Source organism: Dendrobates tinctorius, unplaced genomic scaffold, assembly GCF_039654945.1.
Source record: "Dendrobates tinctorius isolate UK_male_01 unplaced genomic scaffold, ASM3965494v1 ptg000062l, whole genome shotgun sequence".
Taxonomy (NCBI): Eukaryota; Metazoa; Chordata; class Amphibia; order Anura; family Dendrobatidae; genus Dendrobates; species Dendrobates tinctorius.
The window spans coordinates 13682662-13702055 of record NW_027361730.1 but is presented as its reverse complement, the minus strand read 5'-3'; the positions used below and the strand labels follow the sequence as shown (position 1 = coordinate 13702055).

Genomic DNA, 19394 nt, shown 5'->3' with positions numbered 1-19394 from the left:
GTGGCACCATTCTATAAACTGCGCCCCTAAAGGTACTCAAAACCACATTCAATAAATGTATTAACCTTTTAGGTGTTTCGCAGGAATTAATGGAATGTTGAAGGAAAAAATTAACATTTCACTTTTTTTTCATAAACACCCAAATTTCTTTATTTTCACAAAGGAAGCAGGAGAAAATGGACACGAAAATTTGTTGTGCAATTTCTCCTGAGCACACCGATATCCCATATGTGGGGGAAACCTACTGTTTGGGCACCTGGCAGGGCTTGGAAGGGTATGAGTGCCATTTGACTTTTTGAACGCAAAATTGGATGAAATCGATAGCAGATGCCATGTCCCATTTGGAGAGTACCTGGTGTACCTAAACAGTGTAAACCCCTCATAAGTGACCCCATTTTGGAAACTAGACTCCTCAGGGAACTTATTTAGATGTGTGGTGAGCACGTTGAACCGCCAGGTGCTTCACAGTATTTTATGACATTGAGCCATGAAAATAAAAAAAAAAAATTCTTTTAGCCCCAAATTTTTAACAGGAGAAAATTGACCCCAAAAATTCCTGTGCAATTTCTCCTTAGTATGCCAATACCCCTTCCTTTAGATGATTGGAAATCCAGGGACAGTAAGCTTATGATGAGCCCCCGAAGAGTGGGGGCACCAACTTAGCAGATCCCTAGGGTGTCAACCTTCGCGTGAGGTAGGGTCCAGTTAAGGATAGATGTATTTAGGGTTAAAATAGCACCCCTTCTATTCATACACACACCCCTTTTCCCTTTCTTGTTCCTCTTTTTTTTTGTTTTCTTCCCTAAACTCCATTGTCTTGATAGGGAAGTGGTGATAGTACATGCAAAATACAGGACTATAGTGGGTAGGAAAGTATTCAGAGCCCTTTAAATTTTTCACTATTTGTTTCATTGCAGCCATTTGGTAAATTCAAAAAAGTTATTTTCTCATTAATGTACACTCTGCACCCCATCTTGACTGAAAAAAACCCAAAAATGTAGAACTTTTCGCAAATTTATTAAAAAAGAAAAACTGAAATATCACATGGTCATAAGTATTCAGACCCTTTACTCAGACACTCATATTTAAGTCACATGCTGTCCATTTCCTTGTGATCCTCCTTGAGATGGTTCTACTCCTTCTTTGGAGTCCAGCTGTGTTTAAATAAACTGATAGGACTTGAGTCTGTATAAGACCTCACAGTGAATGTCAGACCAAATGAGAATCATGAGGTCAAAGGAACTGGCCAAGGAGCTCAGAGGCTGAATTGTGGCAAGGCACAGATCTGGCCAAGGTTACAAAAGAATTTCTGCAGTACTCAAGGGTCCTAAGAGCACAGTGGCCTCCATAATCCTTAAATGGAAGAAGTTTGGGACCACCAGAAGTCTTCCTAGACCTGGCCGTCCAGCCAAACTGATCAATTGCGGGAGAAGATCCTTGATGATAGAGGTAAAGAAGAACACCAAGATCACTGTGGCTGAGCTCCACAGATGCAGTAGGGAGATGGGAGAAAGTTCCACAAAGTCAACTATCAATGCAGCCCTCCACTAGTCAGGCCTTTATGGCACAGTGGCCCAACGGAAGCCTCTCCTCAGTGCCAGACATATAAAAGCCCGCATAGAGTTTGATAAAAAACACATGAAGGACTCCCAGACTATGAGAAATAAGATTCTCTGGTCTGATGAGACAAAGATAGCACTTTTTGATAATTCTAAGCGGTATTTGTGGGGAAAACCAGGCACTGCTCATCACCTGCCCAATACAACCCAAACAGTGAAACATGGTGGTGACAGCATCATGCTATGGGGGTGTTTTTCAGCTGCAGGGCAAGGACAACTGGCTGCAATTGAAAGAAACATGAATGTGGCCAAGAACAGAGATATCCTGGATGAAAACCTCTTCCAGAGTGCTCTGGACCTCAGACTTGGCTGAAGGTTCACCTTCCAACAAGACAATGACCCTAAGCACACAGCTAAAACAAAGGAGTGGCTTCAGAACATCTCTGTGACCATTCTTGACTGTCCCAGCCAGAGCCCTGACCTAAACCCAATTGAGCATCTCTGGAGAGAACTGAAAATGGCTCTCCACCAACGTTCACCATCCAAGAAATGTTTATAAAATGGAAAGAGGGAGGCATATCTAAAGAAGAATATAATGCTGTGTGCAGAACCTGCAGGGCACAAATCAGATTACTAAAGCTGACAATGAATTGAGGCTTGCAAGAGACATCAAAAGCAATAATAAAGGATTTTGGTTATATGTCAAAAGTAAAAGAAAAGTCAAAGATGCTATAGGATTTTTACAGGATGAAAATGATGAAATGGTAAGACAGGATGTTGAGAAGGCCGAACTTTTAAATTCCTATTTTGCATCTGTTTTCTCTCAGAAAGGAAATGTAACATCAACTGTTATTCACTGTCCTATTAAGGGAATAGAAGAATCCAGGTTATCTATAAACAGAAATATAGTGAGGAAACACTTAGCTAACCTAAATGAATTCAAGTCTCCAGGTCCAGATGAATTACACCCCAGAGTACTGAAGGAGATAGCAGAAGAAATTTTTGAACCGCTCTCCATAATCTTTGAAAATTCATGGAGAATAGGAGAAGTCCCAGAAGACTGGAGAAGAGCAAATGTTGTTCCTATCTTCAAAAAGGGGAAGAAGGTGGACCCAGGCAACTATAGGCCGGTGAGTCTGACTTCTATACCAGGAAAGATCTTTGAACAAATTATTAAACAACATGTATGTCAGTACTTGGATAAGAATGAAGTGATTAAACAGAGTCAGCATGGATTTGTAACTAATAAGTCATGTCAGACTAACTTAATTTCCTTCTATGACAGAATCACTGACTGGGTGGATCAGGGAAATGCTGTAGATATAGTATATCTTGACTTCAGCAAAGCATTTGACAAAGTAACTCACACAATCCTTATTGAAAAAATGACTAAGCATGGAATGGACAAGGCAACTGTTAGGTGGATTCATAACTGGCTTAGTGATCGGACCCAAAGAGTGGTCGTAAATGGCTGCACATCCAGTTGAAAGAATGTCTCAAGTGGGGTACCACAGGGCTCTGTCCAGGGCCCTGTATTGTTCAACATCTTTATCAACAATTTAGATGAAGGAATTGAGGGTAAACTGATTAAATTTGCTGATGACACAAAGCTAGGAGGGATAGCTAATACTAGAGAAGAGAGAGAGAAGATTCAAAAAGATATAAATAAACTGGAGCAATGGGCAGCAACTAACAGAATGGTTTTTAACAGGGAAAAATGCAAAGTACTACATCTGGGCAATAAAAATGAAAAAAGCATATTCAGAATGGGAGGAATAGGGCTAAGCAAAAGCACATGTGAAAAAGACTTGGGTATACTAATAGATCACAGACTGAATATGAGTCAACAGTGTGATGCAGCAGGAAAAAAGGCAAATGCAATTCTAGGATATATTAACAGAAGCATACAGTCTAGATCACATGAAGTCATTATTGCCCTCTACTCCTCTTTGGTCAGACTTCATCTGGAATACTGTGTCCAGTTTTGAGCGCCACATTTTAAAAAAGACATCAAACTGGAGCAAGTTCAGAAAAGAGCGACCAGAATGGTGACTGGTCTGCAAACCCTGTCTTATGAGGAAAGGTTGCAGGATTTGGGAATGTTTAGCTTGCAAAAGAGAAGTCTGAGAGGAGACTTCATAGCTGTCTACAAATATCTAAAGGGCTGTCACATTGTAGAAGTATCAACTTTATTCTCATTTGCACAAGGAAACACTAGAAGCAATGGGATGAAACTGAATGGGAGGAGACACAGATTAGATATTAGAAAAAACTTTTTGACAGAGTGATCAATGAGTGGAACAGGCTGCCACGAGAGGTGGTGAGTTCTCCTCCAATAGAAGTCTTCAAACAGAGGCTGGACAGAAATCTGTCTGGGATGATTTAGCGAATCCTGCATTGAGCAGGGGGTTGGACCAGATGGCCCAGGAGGTCCCTTCCAACTCTACGATTCTATGATTCTACCTGATGGAACTAGAGAGGATCTGCAAGGAAGAATGGCAGATAATCCCCAAATCCAGGTGTCAAAAACTTGTTACATCATTCCCAAGAAAACTCATGGCTGTACTAGCTCAAAAGGGTGCTTCTACTCAATACTGAGCTAAAGGGTCTGAATACTTATGACCATGTGATATTTCAGTTTTTCTTTTTTTAATAAATTTGCAAATATTTTTACATTTCTGTTTTCTTTCAGTCAAGATGGGGTGCAGATTGTACATTAAGAAAAAAAATTAACTTTTTTGAATTTACCAAATGGCTGCAATGAAAAAAAGAGTGAAAAATTTAAAGGGGTCTGAATACTATCTGTACCCACTGTATATTCACAACAAAATATAGGATATACACATTTCCCTCTTGTTTCTGTCGGATGCCCTGTATTTCCTTCTGTGTAACACTACTCTGGTCTTACAGGGTCCTCTTGGTGATCATGGTGGTATATGTGGATATCGTAATAAGAAAACTGCACATGACTGTGGTATTGCTCAGATAATTAAGTTGTTATCTTTCTCATCCTTTGTATACGAACGGACCTACTGTTTCATTGTTTCTATTGATGGTGAAACATCTTCTGCATTGGGTAAGAACATTTCCCACTATTACAATTCTCTGTTCCAGTGAGTTGTTTACTTCCCCATGATTAATACCATGTTCACAAGGCAAAGTTTGACCAGTTTAGAGATGCCCTTAATCTTGTTGACTGGTACAATGTCCTCAGAAATAAGAATACAGATAATAAATGTGAAATGTTTAAAAACTTCCTAATTAGGCACTGTAAGCGGTTTATACCTTGTGGGAATAAAAGGAAAAGAAATAGGAAAAACCCAATGTGGCTAAACAAAGTAGTAAGAGGGACAATTAACAGTAAAAAGAAAGCATTTAAACTTCTAAAGCAGGATGGCACCGTTGAAGCTCTAAAAAACAATAGGGAGAAAAATACTTTATCTAAAAAACTAATTAACGCTGCCAAAAAGGAAACAGAGAAGCACATTGCTAAGGAGAGTAAAACTAATCCCAAACTGTTCTTTAACTATATCAATAGTAAAAGAATAAAAAGTGAAAGTGTAGGTCCCTTAAAAAATTGTGAGGAAAGAATGGTTGTAGACAACGAGGAAAAAGCTAATATATTAAACACCTTCTTCTCCATGGTATTCACGGTGGAAAATAAAATGCTAGGTGAAATGCCGAGAGACAAAGAAAACCTTATATTAAGGGTCACCAATTTAACCCAAGAAGAGGTGCGAAATCAGCTAAATAAGATTAAAATAGATAAATCTCCGGGTCCGGATGGCATACACCCACGGGTACTAAGAGAACTAAGTAATGTAATAGACAAACCATTATTTCTTATATTTAGAGACTCTATGGTGACGGGGTCTGTTCCACAGGTCTGGCGCATAGTAAATGTAGTACCAATATTCAAAAATAGCTCTAAAAGTGAACCTGGAAATTATAGGCCAGTAAGTCTAAACTCTATTGTTGGTAAAATATTTGAAGGGTTTCTGAGGGATGTTATTCTGGATTATCTCAGTGAGAATAACTGTTTAACTCCATATCAGCATGGGTTTATGAGGAATCGTTCCTGTCAAACCAATGTAATCAGTTTTTATGAAGAGGTAAGCTATAGACTGGACCAAGGTGAGTCATTAGACGTAGTATATCTTGATTTTTCCAAAGCGTTTGATACCGTGCCACCCAAGAGGTTGGTACACAAAATGAGAACACTGGGTCTGGGGGAAAATGTGTGTAAATGGGTAACTAACTGGCTTAGTGATAGAAAGCAGAGGGTGGTTATCAATGGTATATTCTCTAACTGGGTCGCTGTGACCAGTGGGGTACCGCAGGGGTCGGTGTTGGGACCTATTCTCTTCAACATATTTATTAACGATCTGGTAGAAGGTTTACACAGTAAAATATCGATATTTGCAGATGATACAAAACTATGTAAAGCAGTCAATACAAGAGAAGATAGTTTTCTGCTACAGATGGATCTGGATAAGTCGGAAACTTGGGCCGAAAGGTGGCAGATGCAGTTTAACAATGATAAATGTAATATAAGGTTATACACATGGGAAGAAGGAATCAATATCACCATTATATACTGAACGGGAAACCACTTTTTAAATCTGACATAGAGAAGGTTAATGATAAACTTACCTGGAGCAGCCAGTGCCAGGCAGTGGCTGCCATGGCAAACAGGACCATGGGGTGCATAAAAAGAGGTCTGGATACACATGATGAGAGCATTATACTGCGGTGTACAAATCCCTGGTTAGACCGCACATGGAGTACTGTGTACAGTTTTGGGCACCGGTGCTCAGGAAGGATATAATGGAACTAGAGCGAGGGGAATGGGGGAACTACAATACCCAGAAAGATTAGCAAAATTAGGATTATTTAGTCTAGAAAAAAGAAAAACTGAGGGGCGATCTACTAACCATGTATACGTATATAAGGGGACAATACAAACATCTCTCCGAGGATCTGTTTATACCAAGGAAGGTTACGGTCACAAGGGGGCATTTACAGTGTCTGGAGGAGAGAAGGATTTTCCACCAACATAGAAGAGGATTCTTTACTGTTTGGGCAGTGAGAATCTGGAATTCCTTGCCTGAGGAGGTGGTGATAGCGAACTCAGTCGAGGGGGCTCAAGAGAGGCCTGGATGTCTTCCTGGAGCATAACAATAGTGTATCTTACAGTTATTAGGTTCTTTAGAAGGACATAGATCTGGGGATTTATTCTGACGGAATATAGGCTGAACTGGATGGACAAATGTCTTTTTTCGGCCTTGCTAACTATGTTACTATGGTACGTACCTACCATTGTCACGGGTTTATCGCAACAGAGAGGAGCCAGAGTACTGAAGCTTCTGATTGCTCCTTCTCCTGCGCTGAAAAGAAGCACTTCACCATTTATTTAAATGGTGTTAATTTATTTTGGTAGAACAGGGGTTAAGCGGCCATGTTTTGAGCTCTATGAATCTGAGCTCTCAGCAGAGCTCGGTTAGCCACTCCCATCCTCTTTTTAATCTGGGTCCTTATTGAAACCCATGTCAGAGCTAGTTTATGCTGCATGGCTTGGAGAAGAGGTGTTTATATGAGGAGTTATCTGTGACTGTTGCGTAGTTTGTAAGTGTGATAATTCCCTTCTCTCCTCTTATTTTGATTTTTCCCCATCCTCCACTCCCCAGTGCATTCCTCTTTAATATGTGAGTGTATATTTGTATGCCTGGTATTTTTAGTTACCCCTTGTTTGTGTTGCCTTGTTTGTCAATTTGGTGTACTGCGGTGCACAACAGTGCCCCTTTTCCCTGGGTGGGGGAAGAGAACAGATGGAGGGCTGATTCAGTAGGTAAGGCAAGGATAGTGGCCCTGGCATCTTCACCTTCAAAAGTATGCCAGGGAATAGGGTGAGCTAGGGAGCCCCCTAGTGTTAGGGACAGGGAAGGAGCCTCTGGTCCCGGGTCACCCAACAGCTGAGTCATGACAACCAGCCTACTCATGCGTGGTGAGTGAGGTTTCCTTGCCACTGCTGGTGCTGTGTTCCAATAACTGGATATTTGATGCTGGTCTCTCATGTTGTGGTCCATGGACCGGAAGAACGTCACCCAGAGATTGTAAGTGTGTTGCTCACTAGAGATAATGTGCACTGAACCTAAATGTTCACATACAGTTTAATGACACATGACAGCATTTGGTCTGGCATTTAAGCTAAGGCAAAGTGTCAACACACGGTGTGAAGGGTTAAAACTAAAATCAAAGCTGAAGTTTCGTTTCTCCATTCTCTGAAGGTTTCATTTCTCCATTTTTGCTGCTTTAAGATAAATTTTTTGTAATTGGGATAAAAGTTCAGGCTGTTATGAAACCAGACTGTTCCTCACCAGGCGCAAGATAAGGGACCCGGGGGTGTATTACTCTAAAAAATATGCCATTATACTACTTTCTATGCTATGGAGATACGGACATATATGTAGTTTCTGATTTTCTTGCAATATTATTGGCTTATAAAGTGAAGCATTACCATGATGCTGTTGGTAGTTGAGAACTTTGCATAATTAAGCAAAATATTATAAAAGAAGTGACTAAAATAAACGGGACAATGCATTAAAGTAGGAAAAAAAAGTCTACAGAAGAAATTAACCTGCTCCGTATCAGCAAAAAAAAAAAAAAGCAAGCTAGCAGCCAGCAGCTGCTCCAGTAATCCCAGCTCCCCCTCCCACCACAGCTCGTTCACACACAGCAAACCCCAGCCCCTCCCTGCCAATTCTTGTCTGCAATGCTGGTGCTGTGCCCGACTCAGACACTTTCAGAGAGATTGTCATACCCCCGCTGTTTTAATTGGAGTAGATGGCAGACCCAATAAACATACTCTTACAAAACCCATCCCTGTGGGACCCTTCCCCGAGGTTACTGCTCAGTTCGTAATCTCTCCCACATGTCCAGTAAATTTACTAGGGGCAGATTTATTATCACAGTTCCACTCCGGAATACAATTCCAAGATGATGGTCAGATGGTTTTTACATTACATAATCCCTATGTAGATGAAGACAGAGAGGAAATCTGTATTTTGCATGCCTTTCCCACAGTTATGCCACAAGGGGCCCAAAACAGTCCCAACCAGTTTGCAAAAAATATGAGCAAGTGTCTTTTGCCATTGCTGCCACTGTTAGCCTCCTCAAGCATCTGGCAGCACTGAACTGTCGGGTTTCGGCCTCGAGACTTAAGTTCTGCCTTGGTCAAGTGATATTCTTGGGTCACTGTCTCCTTCAGGGTGCCAGACACCTCGCAGAAGAAAGAAAAATAGCTGTCAGCTCCCTTCCTTTCCCAAAAGATGAAACTGAACTCCAGCATTTTCTTGGACTATGCACTTATTGTTGTCAGTGGATACCGGATGCATCCCGCATAATGCAACCCCTTTACAATGCCTTGGAAGACGGTATAATGAATTATAAGGAAAGATGGCAGTGATGAGGATTACCTCCAACATGATTGTTCCCAATTTCTGATTGAAGAAACAGCTACTCCATCAAATGCCAGAGAGAATCCACTCCCAAATCCCGATCTGGTGTTATACACGGATGGTTCAAGATATGCTGATGAGTTTGGTAGATTCCACACGGCATATGCTGTTACCACAGGGGACACTGTAGTGCACGCAGCTGCACTCCCGCCCTCACAGTCAGCACAAGAGCAGAACTCCAGGCTCTGTCTACTGCATGTACTTTGGCCAAGAACAGACGGGCTAATATATACACGGACTCACGATATGCATTTGGTATTGCTCACGATTTTGGGGCTCTATGGGCCAATCGAGGGTTTATTACTACTGCCGGAACCCCAGTGAAAAATGTTGAAGCTGTTAAAACCCTCATGGACTCGATCAAATTACCTACTCAGGTGCTATTATCAAAGTTAAGGTGCACGGTACTAGGAACAGTCCACAGACTGTTGGCAACGCATTTGCGGATATGCAAGCAAAAGCCGCCGCTCTTTTACCTGTTGAACCAACCATACCAACTATGGTGACCACATGCTCTCAGGGTAAACAGTTACAAGAAGCATTGACCCTACAAGAACCTGATGATCTACAACAGACTGAAGTTTTCTGTCGGACCCCGCAAGACCGCTTAATGACGATGTAGAGAATGTCTCCAAAGGAAGAGGTGAAGCAATGGAAGACTGATGGGGCACGTATGGATAATGGTCTTTGGAAAAAGGACCAACTTGTATGTTTCCCTAAGCGGATTTACCCTGCTATTGCCATATGGGCCTACATATCGAGGAAAGAATAAGGCCCTCGCCCTGGTGAAAAAATTCTACTGGGCCCCAGGAATTTCCACAGTTTTGACAGCGCTCAACCGTGCCTGTAATATATATCAGACTTGTAATCCCGGTCAACTTCAACGTGTACCCCCGAAGTATCTTGCTAAGCCCGACTATCCTTTCCAAAGGCTCCAGGTGGACCATATCACGTTGCCTAAGTCTGGAAGGTATGAATACTGTTTGGTTGTTGTTGACATGTTCTCCAGTTGGCCGGAAGCATTCCCTGTTACCAACATGACTGCAAAAACACACAGCGAAGAAACTGGTGATGGAAGTCATATGCAGATATGGGGTTCCAGAAGTTGTTGAAAGTGATCAAGGTCCGGCCTTTTCTTCTCATGTGTACCAAGAATTTCTGACAATGTTTGGATCCACTGTAGCCCTCCATTCTCCGTACCACCCACAATCCAGTGGGAAAGTTGAGAGGTTGAACGGCACACTGAAGGGACAATTGACCAAAATGATGCAGGAGACTACGGCTCCATGGCCAGAGCTCCTACCCATTATACTATACCACATTCGGACTACCCCTATTGTAAAATATAGTTTGTTCCCATATGAAATATTGTTTGGTGCTAGGCCCCGAATTGCAAATTTCCAACCTCATCAGTTATCAGAAGAAACTGACTGTGCTGTTCAGTGTGTTATTCAGCTTAGTAAAAATCTTGCTAACACCCATGCTCTAGTTTCTTCTTCTCTTCCAGATTCAGCAGAAACCGACATCTGATATAACCTGAAGCCTGGTGATTTTGTAGTCGCGAAGAGGCATGTCAGGAAGCATGGACTAGAACCCTTATAAGACGGTCCCTATCAAGTTCTCCTCATCACCCAACAAGCCAATAGCAAATAAAGGGTGCATAATGTTTTGGTTTTTCGCATTTTTCATATTATTGGTAGAAGTTAAAAGTTAAAGTTAGAAGATATTCAAAGACTCAGAGATCAATATGATAAAGACAATGATTGTAATAAGGACAGTTGGTGGTCAGACACCTTCTCCTTTCTCAATCCAGCCAATTGATTTAAGGGAATTGGGGGCTGGATAACTGGGATCTTACAAAGCTTGTTGCATATTGCTGCCTGTATCCTTGTTGTATATGTGATACTAAAACTTGTTCTTTGGTGTATTTCTGTATGTATTAGGAAATTCTGCACTAAGACAGCTAATGATGATACCAAAGGTGTTGTTGCCCCTGCTCTTCTCTGCTCAGATCTCAAAAGGCTACTTGATGAAGATGTTGAAGCCAAGCGCATGGCTACTTACAAAAGATCTCCACCACTGTCATCAAAAATTATCATTTGTAAATTGCAGCATACAGGGTGGACGGGTGCGCCACAACAGCCATGACTGATAACACGGCATCAGTCGTGTGAAGACCAGTACCCCTCAAGCTGTTAGCTTGGGATAGCACCTCTGATGCTGCATATGTGTTAAAAAAAATTATCTAGGGGGGATTGTGAAGGGTTAAAACTAAAATCAAAGCTGAAGTTTCATTTCTCCATTCTCTGAAGGTTTCATTTCTCCATTTTTGTTGCTTTAAGATACATTTTTTGTAATTGGGATAAAAGTTCAGGCTGTTATGAAACCAGACTGTTCCTCACCAGGTGCAAGATAAGGGACCCGGGGGTGTATTACTCTGAAGAATATGCCATTATACTACTTTCTATACTATGGAGATACAGACATATATGTAGTTTCCGGTTTTCTTGCAATATTATTGGCTTATAAAGTGAAGCATTACCATGATGCTATTGGTAGTTGAGAACTTTGCATAATTAAGCAAAATATTATAAAAGAAGTGACTAAAATAAACAGGACTAGTGATCAGTCTTGATCCTCCCATACAGAGACCACTATCTCCATCTGGTTATTTCCAGTTGCTAGCAACGCCCTGTGGATTAATTTGGAAATCACTTGGTCAACCGTGAAGGGTTAATTTAGCCCTCCCTCAATAGCTCCCTCGACAACGGCAAATGAAAAAAAAAAAAAAAAAATCGCCATAATATCTCTGCTTCATTTGACATAGGTTTATGTTGCTTTGATTTATACTTAGGATACTTACCAGTACATGTGAATGGTCACTGGCATTTGGATAATGACTTTAGCAGTGCTCTATTATCATGTTTCATAAAATATAGTGCCTATCCATTCTCTACATGAGTATTTGCTTTGGTTGTCTGGCTACCGGATATGCCAGTAATATTGATCAGGACGACTGGATAAACAATGCATTCAGCAACCTCATATTATGATGTACTGGGTATTTATCACTGAATATGGTAAAGTACGTAAAGTACATAGCCCAGTACTTATACTGTGAATGTTTGACAGTCATATACAGTATATGCAACAGAGATTAGGCTGATATACTAATTGGGTTAAATAAGGGACTGAGCTTGACTCTAAAGAGTAACAGAACCCAATATGCCCATCGGAGAGGTGGTTTATTATTGGTGTACTGGTTCAATAAATATCGCTATCTCAAAGTTGATGTGTGCCCCAGAAATTTACGAGTCAGCAACAGTGTATACAATGTATCTGTATGCATGTTTATGCACATTGCACTTTGAGTTTTGGGTAGCACTCATAGCTTTGTGTGCAAGAACCCTTAGGTTACATGCACAAGGAGATTTCTTGAGGCAGTCAGTAGCTATGGGTTTTCAAGTGGAAACTGCTTCAGGAAACACTCCTTTGAGGAGTTTATGAAGAAGTTTTTCATTTTTTAAGCATTTATTGAACAGGAGCATTTTGGAAGAGTTTTCTTTACTGAATCGTTTGTTCTTTTGCAGCCTTTTGATTGGTCAGTGCCTAGTTTGGAATGGATTCCATCAATAAGCACATCAAAGAAGTGAGATCCACTTTCTTTTTCCCACCTGGTGTTTCTCAAGACCTGAAGTGAAAAAAAAACCTCAAAAGGCTGAACATATGAACTGTAAGGGGATGAATGAGTGAGAATACACACACAGTAATAGAATCATAGAATCATAGAATCGTAGAGTTGGAAGGGACCTCCTGGGCCATCTGGTCCAACCCCCTGCTCAAAGCAGGATTCGCCTAAACCGAGTGTCTGCCTAAACCGAGTGTCTGCAAGTGAACATCGTCATCTGCTGACTAAAGTTGATAAGAAAGGAGAAAGCAAAGAGAACTACATTAATAGAAACTGAAGATGAAAGTATACATCTCGAGAGGGATGACACTGGAGGAGATGTCGGGTCAGGTGACAGCTGTGGTGCAGTTAATACTTATAAAAGGTCAGGGAAAGCCAAGAAAGGGAGGAGTCGGTGCTTGCACCGGTAGCAGGACAGTTGAGTGAGCAGCAGAGTTGGCTTTTAGTCACTAATATGAGTGACCAGACAGGAGTGAAAATCCGTGAGACCATACCCGAGTCAAGACCCACAACATCAGACCCAAAGACACGAGACTCGAGTTGGTCAATCCGAGTCATGTGAGCAGAGCCAGAACTGGGAGAGGCAATTTAACTTCCGGAGAGGGACATTCATATGAGCCACAACCCCCCCGATGCAAACATATGGTATAGAAGGGGAGAAAATAATAGGGGTTGTGCTCCAGGAAATGGAGGCAGCCAGAGTGTTGGGTGTGCTGAATTACCCATCAGTACGAGACATAGACTGTTGGGGCCTGTGTGGTGCTTTATATAGCTTGGTGAGTGGTGACAGCGAAGGGACCGGTTAGTGACGCACCCTAGATTGAGGAATTAAGACTAAAATGTTACTCGCTACAACAGTTGCTTATAGAATATATAAGAATATAGAGCGGTGGTGCGTAAAAATACTGTTTAAACATCCTGTTTAGCTGTGTTACCATGTTATTAACTTGCCATAATTTACTGTATTACCACTGTTCATTTCTTTACATTTGATATTGTGCCATAGGCCACATGCACACATTCAGTATTTGGTGAGGTTTTTACGCCAGTATTTGTAAGCCAAAACCATGAGTGGTTGATAAATGCAGAAGGGGCGCAGATGTTTCTATTATGCTTTTCCTCCGACCGTACCACTCCTGGTTTTGGCTTACAAATACTGGGGTAAAAAACTCACCAAATACTGAATGTGTGCATGTGGCCATAGGCACTAAGTACCTATATAATGGTCTAAATTAAATAATTGTTAGTTAAGTACCACTGTCTCCTCATTCTCTGCACCGTTGCATACGTCTACCTGTTAAGAGAACAACAAAACTTTTTTTACAATAGAAATAAATACAAATAGACTTTCAATCATTATTAAGCAGACCCAGTAGAAAAAACGACATCAAAAAATTCCATGCGAACATACTATAAACGTTTTGTAAAATTGCAGTTACTTTGCTGAGTTTTCAGAGCAGAAAATGAGTGGACACTCTCCAAATCATCTTCCAAATATCAAAACACCTCGAAAACTTTGAGATTCCACTCAATTTTTGTCCAGAAGACAAGGCAAGACTCTCTGTGCACATAGCCTAATAAAGTGTTTTAATTCATTATATGCAAAGTTCCTAGTAAAAATGTGCCTCAGTTGCTGTGTTAAAATCTAGAGTTTTTTTTTCCTATTTTAACATGACCGAGAGGAGCCAGAAGACCGCAACGCCTGATTTCTCCTACTCCTGCACGGATTAGAAGCACTTCACCTGCCTCTGTCACCCGCCTCTCCCCCCCCTCCCCCAGCTCTGGCCTCTGTCACCCACGGGCTCCCTCTCCCCTCTGGCTTTTTGGGACAATTGACTTGTGTATAAGCTGAGGGGGGCGTTTTCAGCACAAAAACAGTGCTGAAAAACTCGGCTTATACAGGAGTATATACGGTAATAAGGAGGTAGCCTACAACAGCATGCAGTGTCTACCGCTCTACACTAAGGAACCAGAAGAACTCTGGATGTTGCTGTGCAGGCTCCATACATAAGTCCTTGCCATACACGTGAGGCCACAGTCTTATTACTTACTGATGGGTCACTTGTCACCAGGAGTTGCAGGATTCCTGTGTCACAGCTGACCTGACTTTGCAGGAGACCTTGTCTCTTTTTACCTTTTCTTTCCTGTTCAGCGTCTTCACTTTCACAAATTGGCGAGTGAGACTTCTTACACTGACGGTCACTTGCTGCTTTAATAATAACCTGATGTAAAAGTCTATTTGCAGTCTCTCTTTCCAATTCTACCCATGGTCCTCTTGCTCGCCTTCCACCTGCCAGCTGGGCCAATCTGCGACATATAAGTACTACAGGCTTTGGAAGATGGCGCAAACTCCGAGCTTCCTGTCCATGAAGAAGGTGTTGTTGGTGGACCAGATACTGAGGCAAGGTAAAAGCAATATATCCAGGAGGTGCTTTGGGAAAAACCGTCCATTGTGAACATAGAAATAGGGCAAAATCATAAACGAGAGAAACTTGAGATCCTGTCTGTATAGATCCAGGGCGGCGTAGACGCAGAAAACGGATAGCATCTGCAGCTCTGACACGGCATGCATAGACCAAGTAACATGCAATGAGCAACCCTGAAAGAAAAAATACGTGCAAATAAAAAAACACAGTAACACTAGAATTGCTTACACTGGAAGACAGATTTGGCGCATCTTGCGAAAAGTTACCCGCCTGTTTGACAACTTGGTTGGTTTAGTTCACAACAATATTTGGTGCCAAATGCATGGCCATGCCCCCTTTTTCTAAACCATCCACCCTTGTATTCACACTTATCTAAACTATCTCGTTAGACAAACGTATCTAAGCACATATTATATATGAAACATTTTATACAAATTTGGCTTGAATTACAGAGAATTTAGCCTTGTAAATCTATCCATGTGTGTAATTTAACATTACTTAACCAGTAATGGTGCTGATTATAGGTGCTTATAGCAACATTGGCGTGAACAATCAGTTCAGTGCGCCTTCCACTTACTATTTTTTAATTTATCTCGGCCTTCCTTTCTTTCTTGATTGACAGCTTTGGCTTTACAGGTACAGGACACAGAGGGCAGATGCAGTAGATGCATGTAGGTGGCAATTTGCACTGAATTGCTCAGCCATGCTAAACATGCACAAGCCCCTGTTCATTATATTCTGGCAGACTCCTTGTGTGGTGCTAGAAGGGAGGGTGTGTGCTCATAGTTTATTTTGGAACCTTTGTGGAAAAGAGGCATACAAAGTTGCACTACCGCCATAAAAAAAGCCAGGACAATTGTATTAAATTAAAAGTCGTGCTACAACTGAATTTTCAAAGTAACTCAAGCTTGTTTTATTGCTGAAAAAGAAAGGCTTGGAGCAGTAAAGAGCTCTCATACTAATGATGATTTTCATGAAAGAGATCCATTCACCAGGTTGATCATTTCAAATTGGCCACATGTGCTGTTCAGCCAATTGTCTGCAAAGGCTTTCAGCCATATCAGGGACATGAGCCTAATGCTATATGGCTTACTTCATTCATTATCACATACAGATACTGTATGTTGGTTACAGTGCTTGTCCTTTTCTGCCATCTACTGGCCATTGTTTTTTTATGTTTTCATGTTCCGAAGCTGTAATTCCCATAATACCTTTCTCTCTGCAACTACTCCTATCTTGTTTTCCTCACATCCTTTCTTGTGGTCAGTGCCATCTTGCAGCCTGTGCATCAGGACTGAAGAGAAGATTCTAATGTCACCTCTATCCTCCACCCTCCACATTCTACCTCATCTTCCTGACATTTTCATTCATTTTCATCTTTCCTGACATTTTACCTAATTTCTTCAAAATACTGTGAATAAAACATGTTAAAGTTCATCACTGCATCGTCCTTTCCAGATTAACAACGTGCAGGTGGTCAAGAATAGGAGGGAGGAAGGCGATTAACACTACCTACCATTGCGTGTACAGCACGGTAGCTCAGTGGTTAGGGTCCTGGGTCCAAATCAGACCAAGGACAACATCTGCAAGCAGTTTGTATGTTCTCCCCGTGTTTGCGTGGGTTTCCTCCGGGCACTCCGGTTTCCTCCCACATTCCAAAGACATACTGATAGGGAATTTAGATTGTGAGCCCCATTGGGGACAGTGATGCTAATGTGTGCAAACTGTAAAGCGCTGCGGAATTTGTTAGGGCTATATAAAAATAAAGATTATTATTTATTATTAGATGCGATATGTGCTCTCATCCCTCAAACACATCTCTCTCACCTATGTACATCGGTGGCAGAATACCACATCATGGAATTGTGACTGCAGAACTGAGTAAAACTGTTTTTATTTTTAATTTCTACTCTCCAATGTGGAGATATTAGCTTAAAAAGTTTAGGTTATGGTTCAACTGGACGTTACCATAGATTTGTCTTTGCGTGCGTGTACGTCTATCTCTGCATGAGGTTGACCAATCATAAGCAAGCAACATCATGCAGGCGAGAAAAGATCACACCCTTCTTTCCTAATAAAATTCTACAGCTCCTGTGGACATGTAGAGGTGACAGAATGACACCACTGGGCAGGACTCAAATACGGTACAGTAGATGAGGAGGCAGAAACAAAACACCGGCTTTATTAAAAGACAGAGCTCTATATGCCGGAAAATAAGACTAACAGCACTATGGCAATGCAAAGTTCAATACAAACAGTATAAACAATTTCTACAAACAATTCTTTTCCAACTTCTAACCTGGCTTCCGATAATCGGGTTGCACTCTTGCTAAAGAACTCTGCTCTACACCCTAGCACAATTGAACAGCGGTGTCACCCGCACAGTTCTATAGCACTTAGGAGAAAGTCTGATTGCTTCTGCTTGGTCACAATGTAGAGGAACTGAGTTTGTTGTGTTGTGCTCTGCCTTCAGGTTGAAGGATCTGTCTTCGTCCGTGTGTGGGCAAGTCTCATTCCCACTTTCAATGCTGAGAGATTACTGGTACCACAGCATTGTTTTTTCTCTCAAATAACAGGTGCTTTAGGAGAACCATCTTGGCTGTGCAATATGACTCTTTCCTTCTGACACGGTACTGGTGATCAATCCTGCTGTAATCGAGCACTATCTTTTCCCTTGAAGCCGTTAGTTCATTCACCAGTCTCTCAGTGTCAGGACACGCTTATTGTCCTGTCTCTTTTACTCAGGCACGAGCCTACGTCAACATTTCCTGAACCATCATTTCCTGCTTGTTCAAACCAACACACAGCATGCTGCAGGGTGGAAAAGATCTAGTCAAAGTGCACACAAATCAGAGTGGAGCATAGTCTCTCAAAGAAACAGTATAATTCAGTTTGTGGCAGAGGCTGATCCCTGTCATAGAAATACAGCAGAGCTGAGTTATGTATCATTACAAAGCCTTGCATATCTCATCTCAGTGCTGTCAGCTTTCACACTTCCTTCACACTGACTCCAGTGAGATTAGGTCTGGAAGTGTTTGTAATGATTCATAATTCAGCTCTGCTCTATCTCAATCTATGCAGAATTTGAAGATCAGAGGAGAGGAGGTCATGTTCTTTTCTATCCTGCGTGACACTACCTCCATATGATTGGTCAACCTCATGCAGGGGAAGAAGTGCACATCGCAAAGTCAAATCTCTGCTAACTCCCAATTGAACTGTAATATAAAATTATAGCCTAAGCTTTACAAGCCAATATCTCCACAATGGAGAGGAGAAATGAAAAAATAAAAAATATGTTTTATTTAGCTTTGCAGCCACAGTTCCACGACGTGGCCAGTTTAACATGCCCAAACTGGTGACATATCCTCTTTAAATGAAATCCGTCATGTGAAAAAATGCTAGTAACATGCTAGTCAACCAACAAAAAAAACTGTTTCCAAAATTGCGCTGATGTAAAGGGGGAAATGTGGGAAATGTTATTTATTAACCGTTTTGTGTGACACCACTCTCTGATTAAAGGGTACAAAAATTAACAGTTTGAAAATTGCAAAATTTTCAAACTTTTTGCCAAATTTCCGTTTTTTCATAAATAAATGCAAGTTATATAGCAGAAATTTTGACCACTAGCATAAAGTACAATATGTCACAAAAAAAAAAATCTCAGAATCAGTGGAATATGTTGAAGCGTTCCAGAGCTATAACTTCATAAAGTGACAGTGGTCAGAACTGTAAAAATTGGCTTAGTTATTAAGTACCAAATTGGCTTTGTCACTAAGGGGTTAATAGCATTTTTTCACATGGCAGGTCCTATTTAAAACAAAACAGGAAATAAATGAATCTGTGATTGGGCACGTTGGGTGGACAGAAACTTGGCCATGGGTCTTCTATAATTATGACACCCACATTACTTGGATATCTACTGATCTATTTTCTATAACATAGTTCAGTAAAGTTGCATTTACATTGAAGTATTTTTGTAAAGGTGTAATCTTAAGAATGGCCATTTTACGATAATTTTTCAGAGTAAGCAGGCTGCTAATCACCCGAAGAATAAGCACAATGCACATACATCGGCTGAAAGGGCAATGGCAGTCTATAAGCACTGAACAAATTAACGACCATTTAGTGGGCGTCATTTACCACGGTCTTCTATGTAAACAGACTATTAAATGACTGCCGATAGGGGAATATTTACCGACTGGTA

The 19394-nt window shown here is 41.2% G+C and overlaps 1 protein-coding gene across 2 annotated transcripts in view; it reads right to left on the bottom strand.

Annotated features, from left to right (window-relative positions):
- The window catches only part of LOC141092930 (protein tyrosine phosphatase domain-containing protein 1-like), a 124502-nt gene that overhangs the window by 30708 nt on the left and 74400 nt on the right, over positions 1–19394 (bottom strand). The window contains exons 5-6 of one of the 2 annotated variants that reach the window (XM_073579293.1): positions 14816–15363; positions 14020–14058 (exon numbers count right to left, since the gene is read on the bottom strand). In XM_073579293.1, coding sequence (XP_073435394.1) covers positions 14020–14058; positions 14816–15363 — 587 coding nt within the window. Of the gene's footprint in view, positions 1–14019; positions 14059–14815; positions 15364–17404; positions 18002–19394 lie in introns of those variants that run through there. The other variant, XR_012232958.1, reaches the window with a different exon arrangement.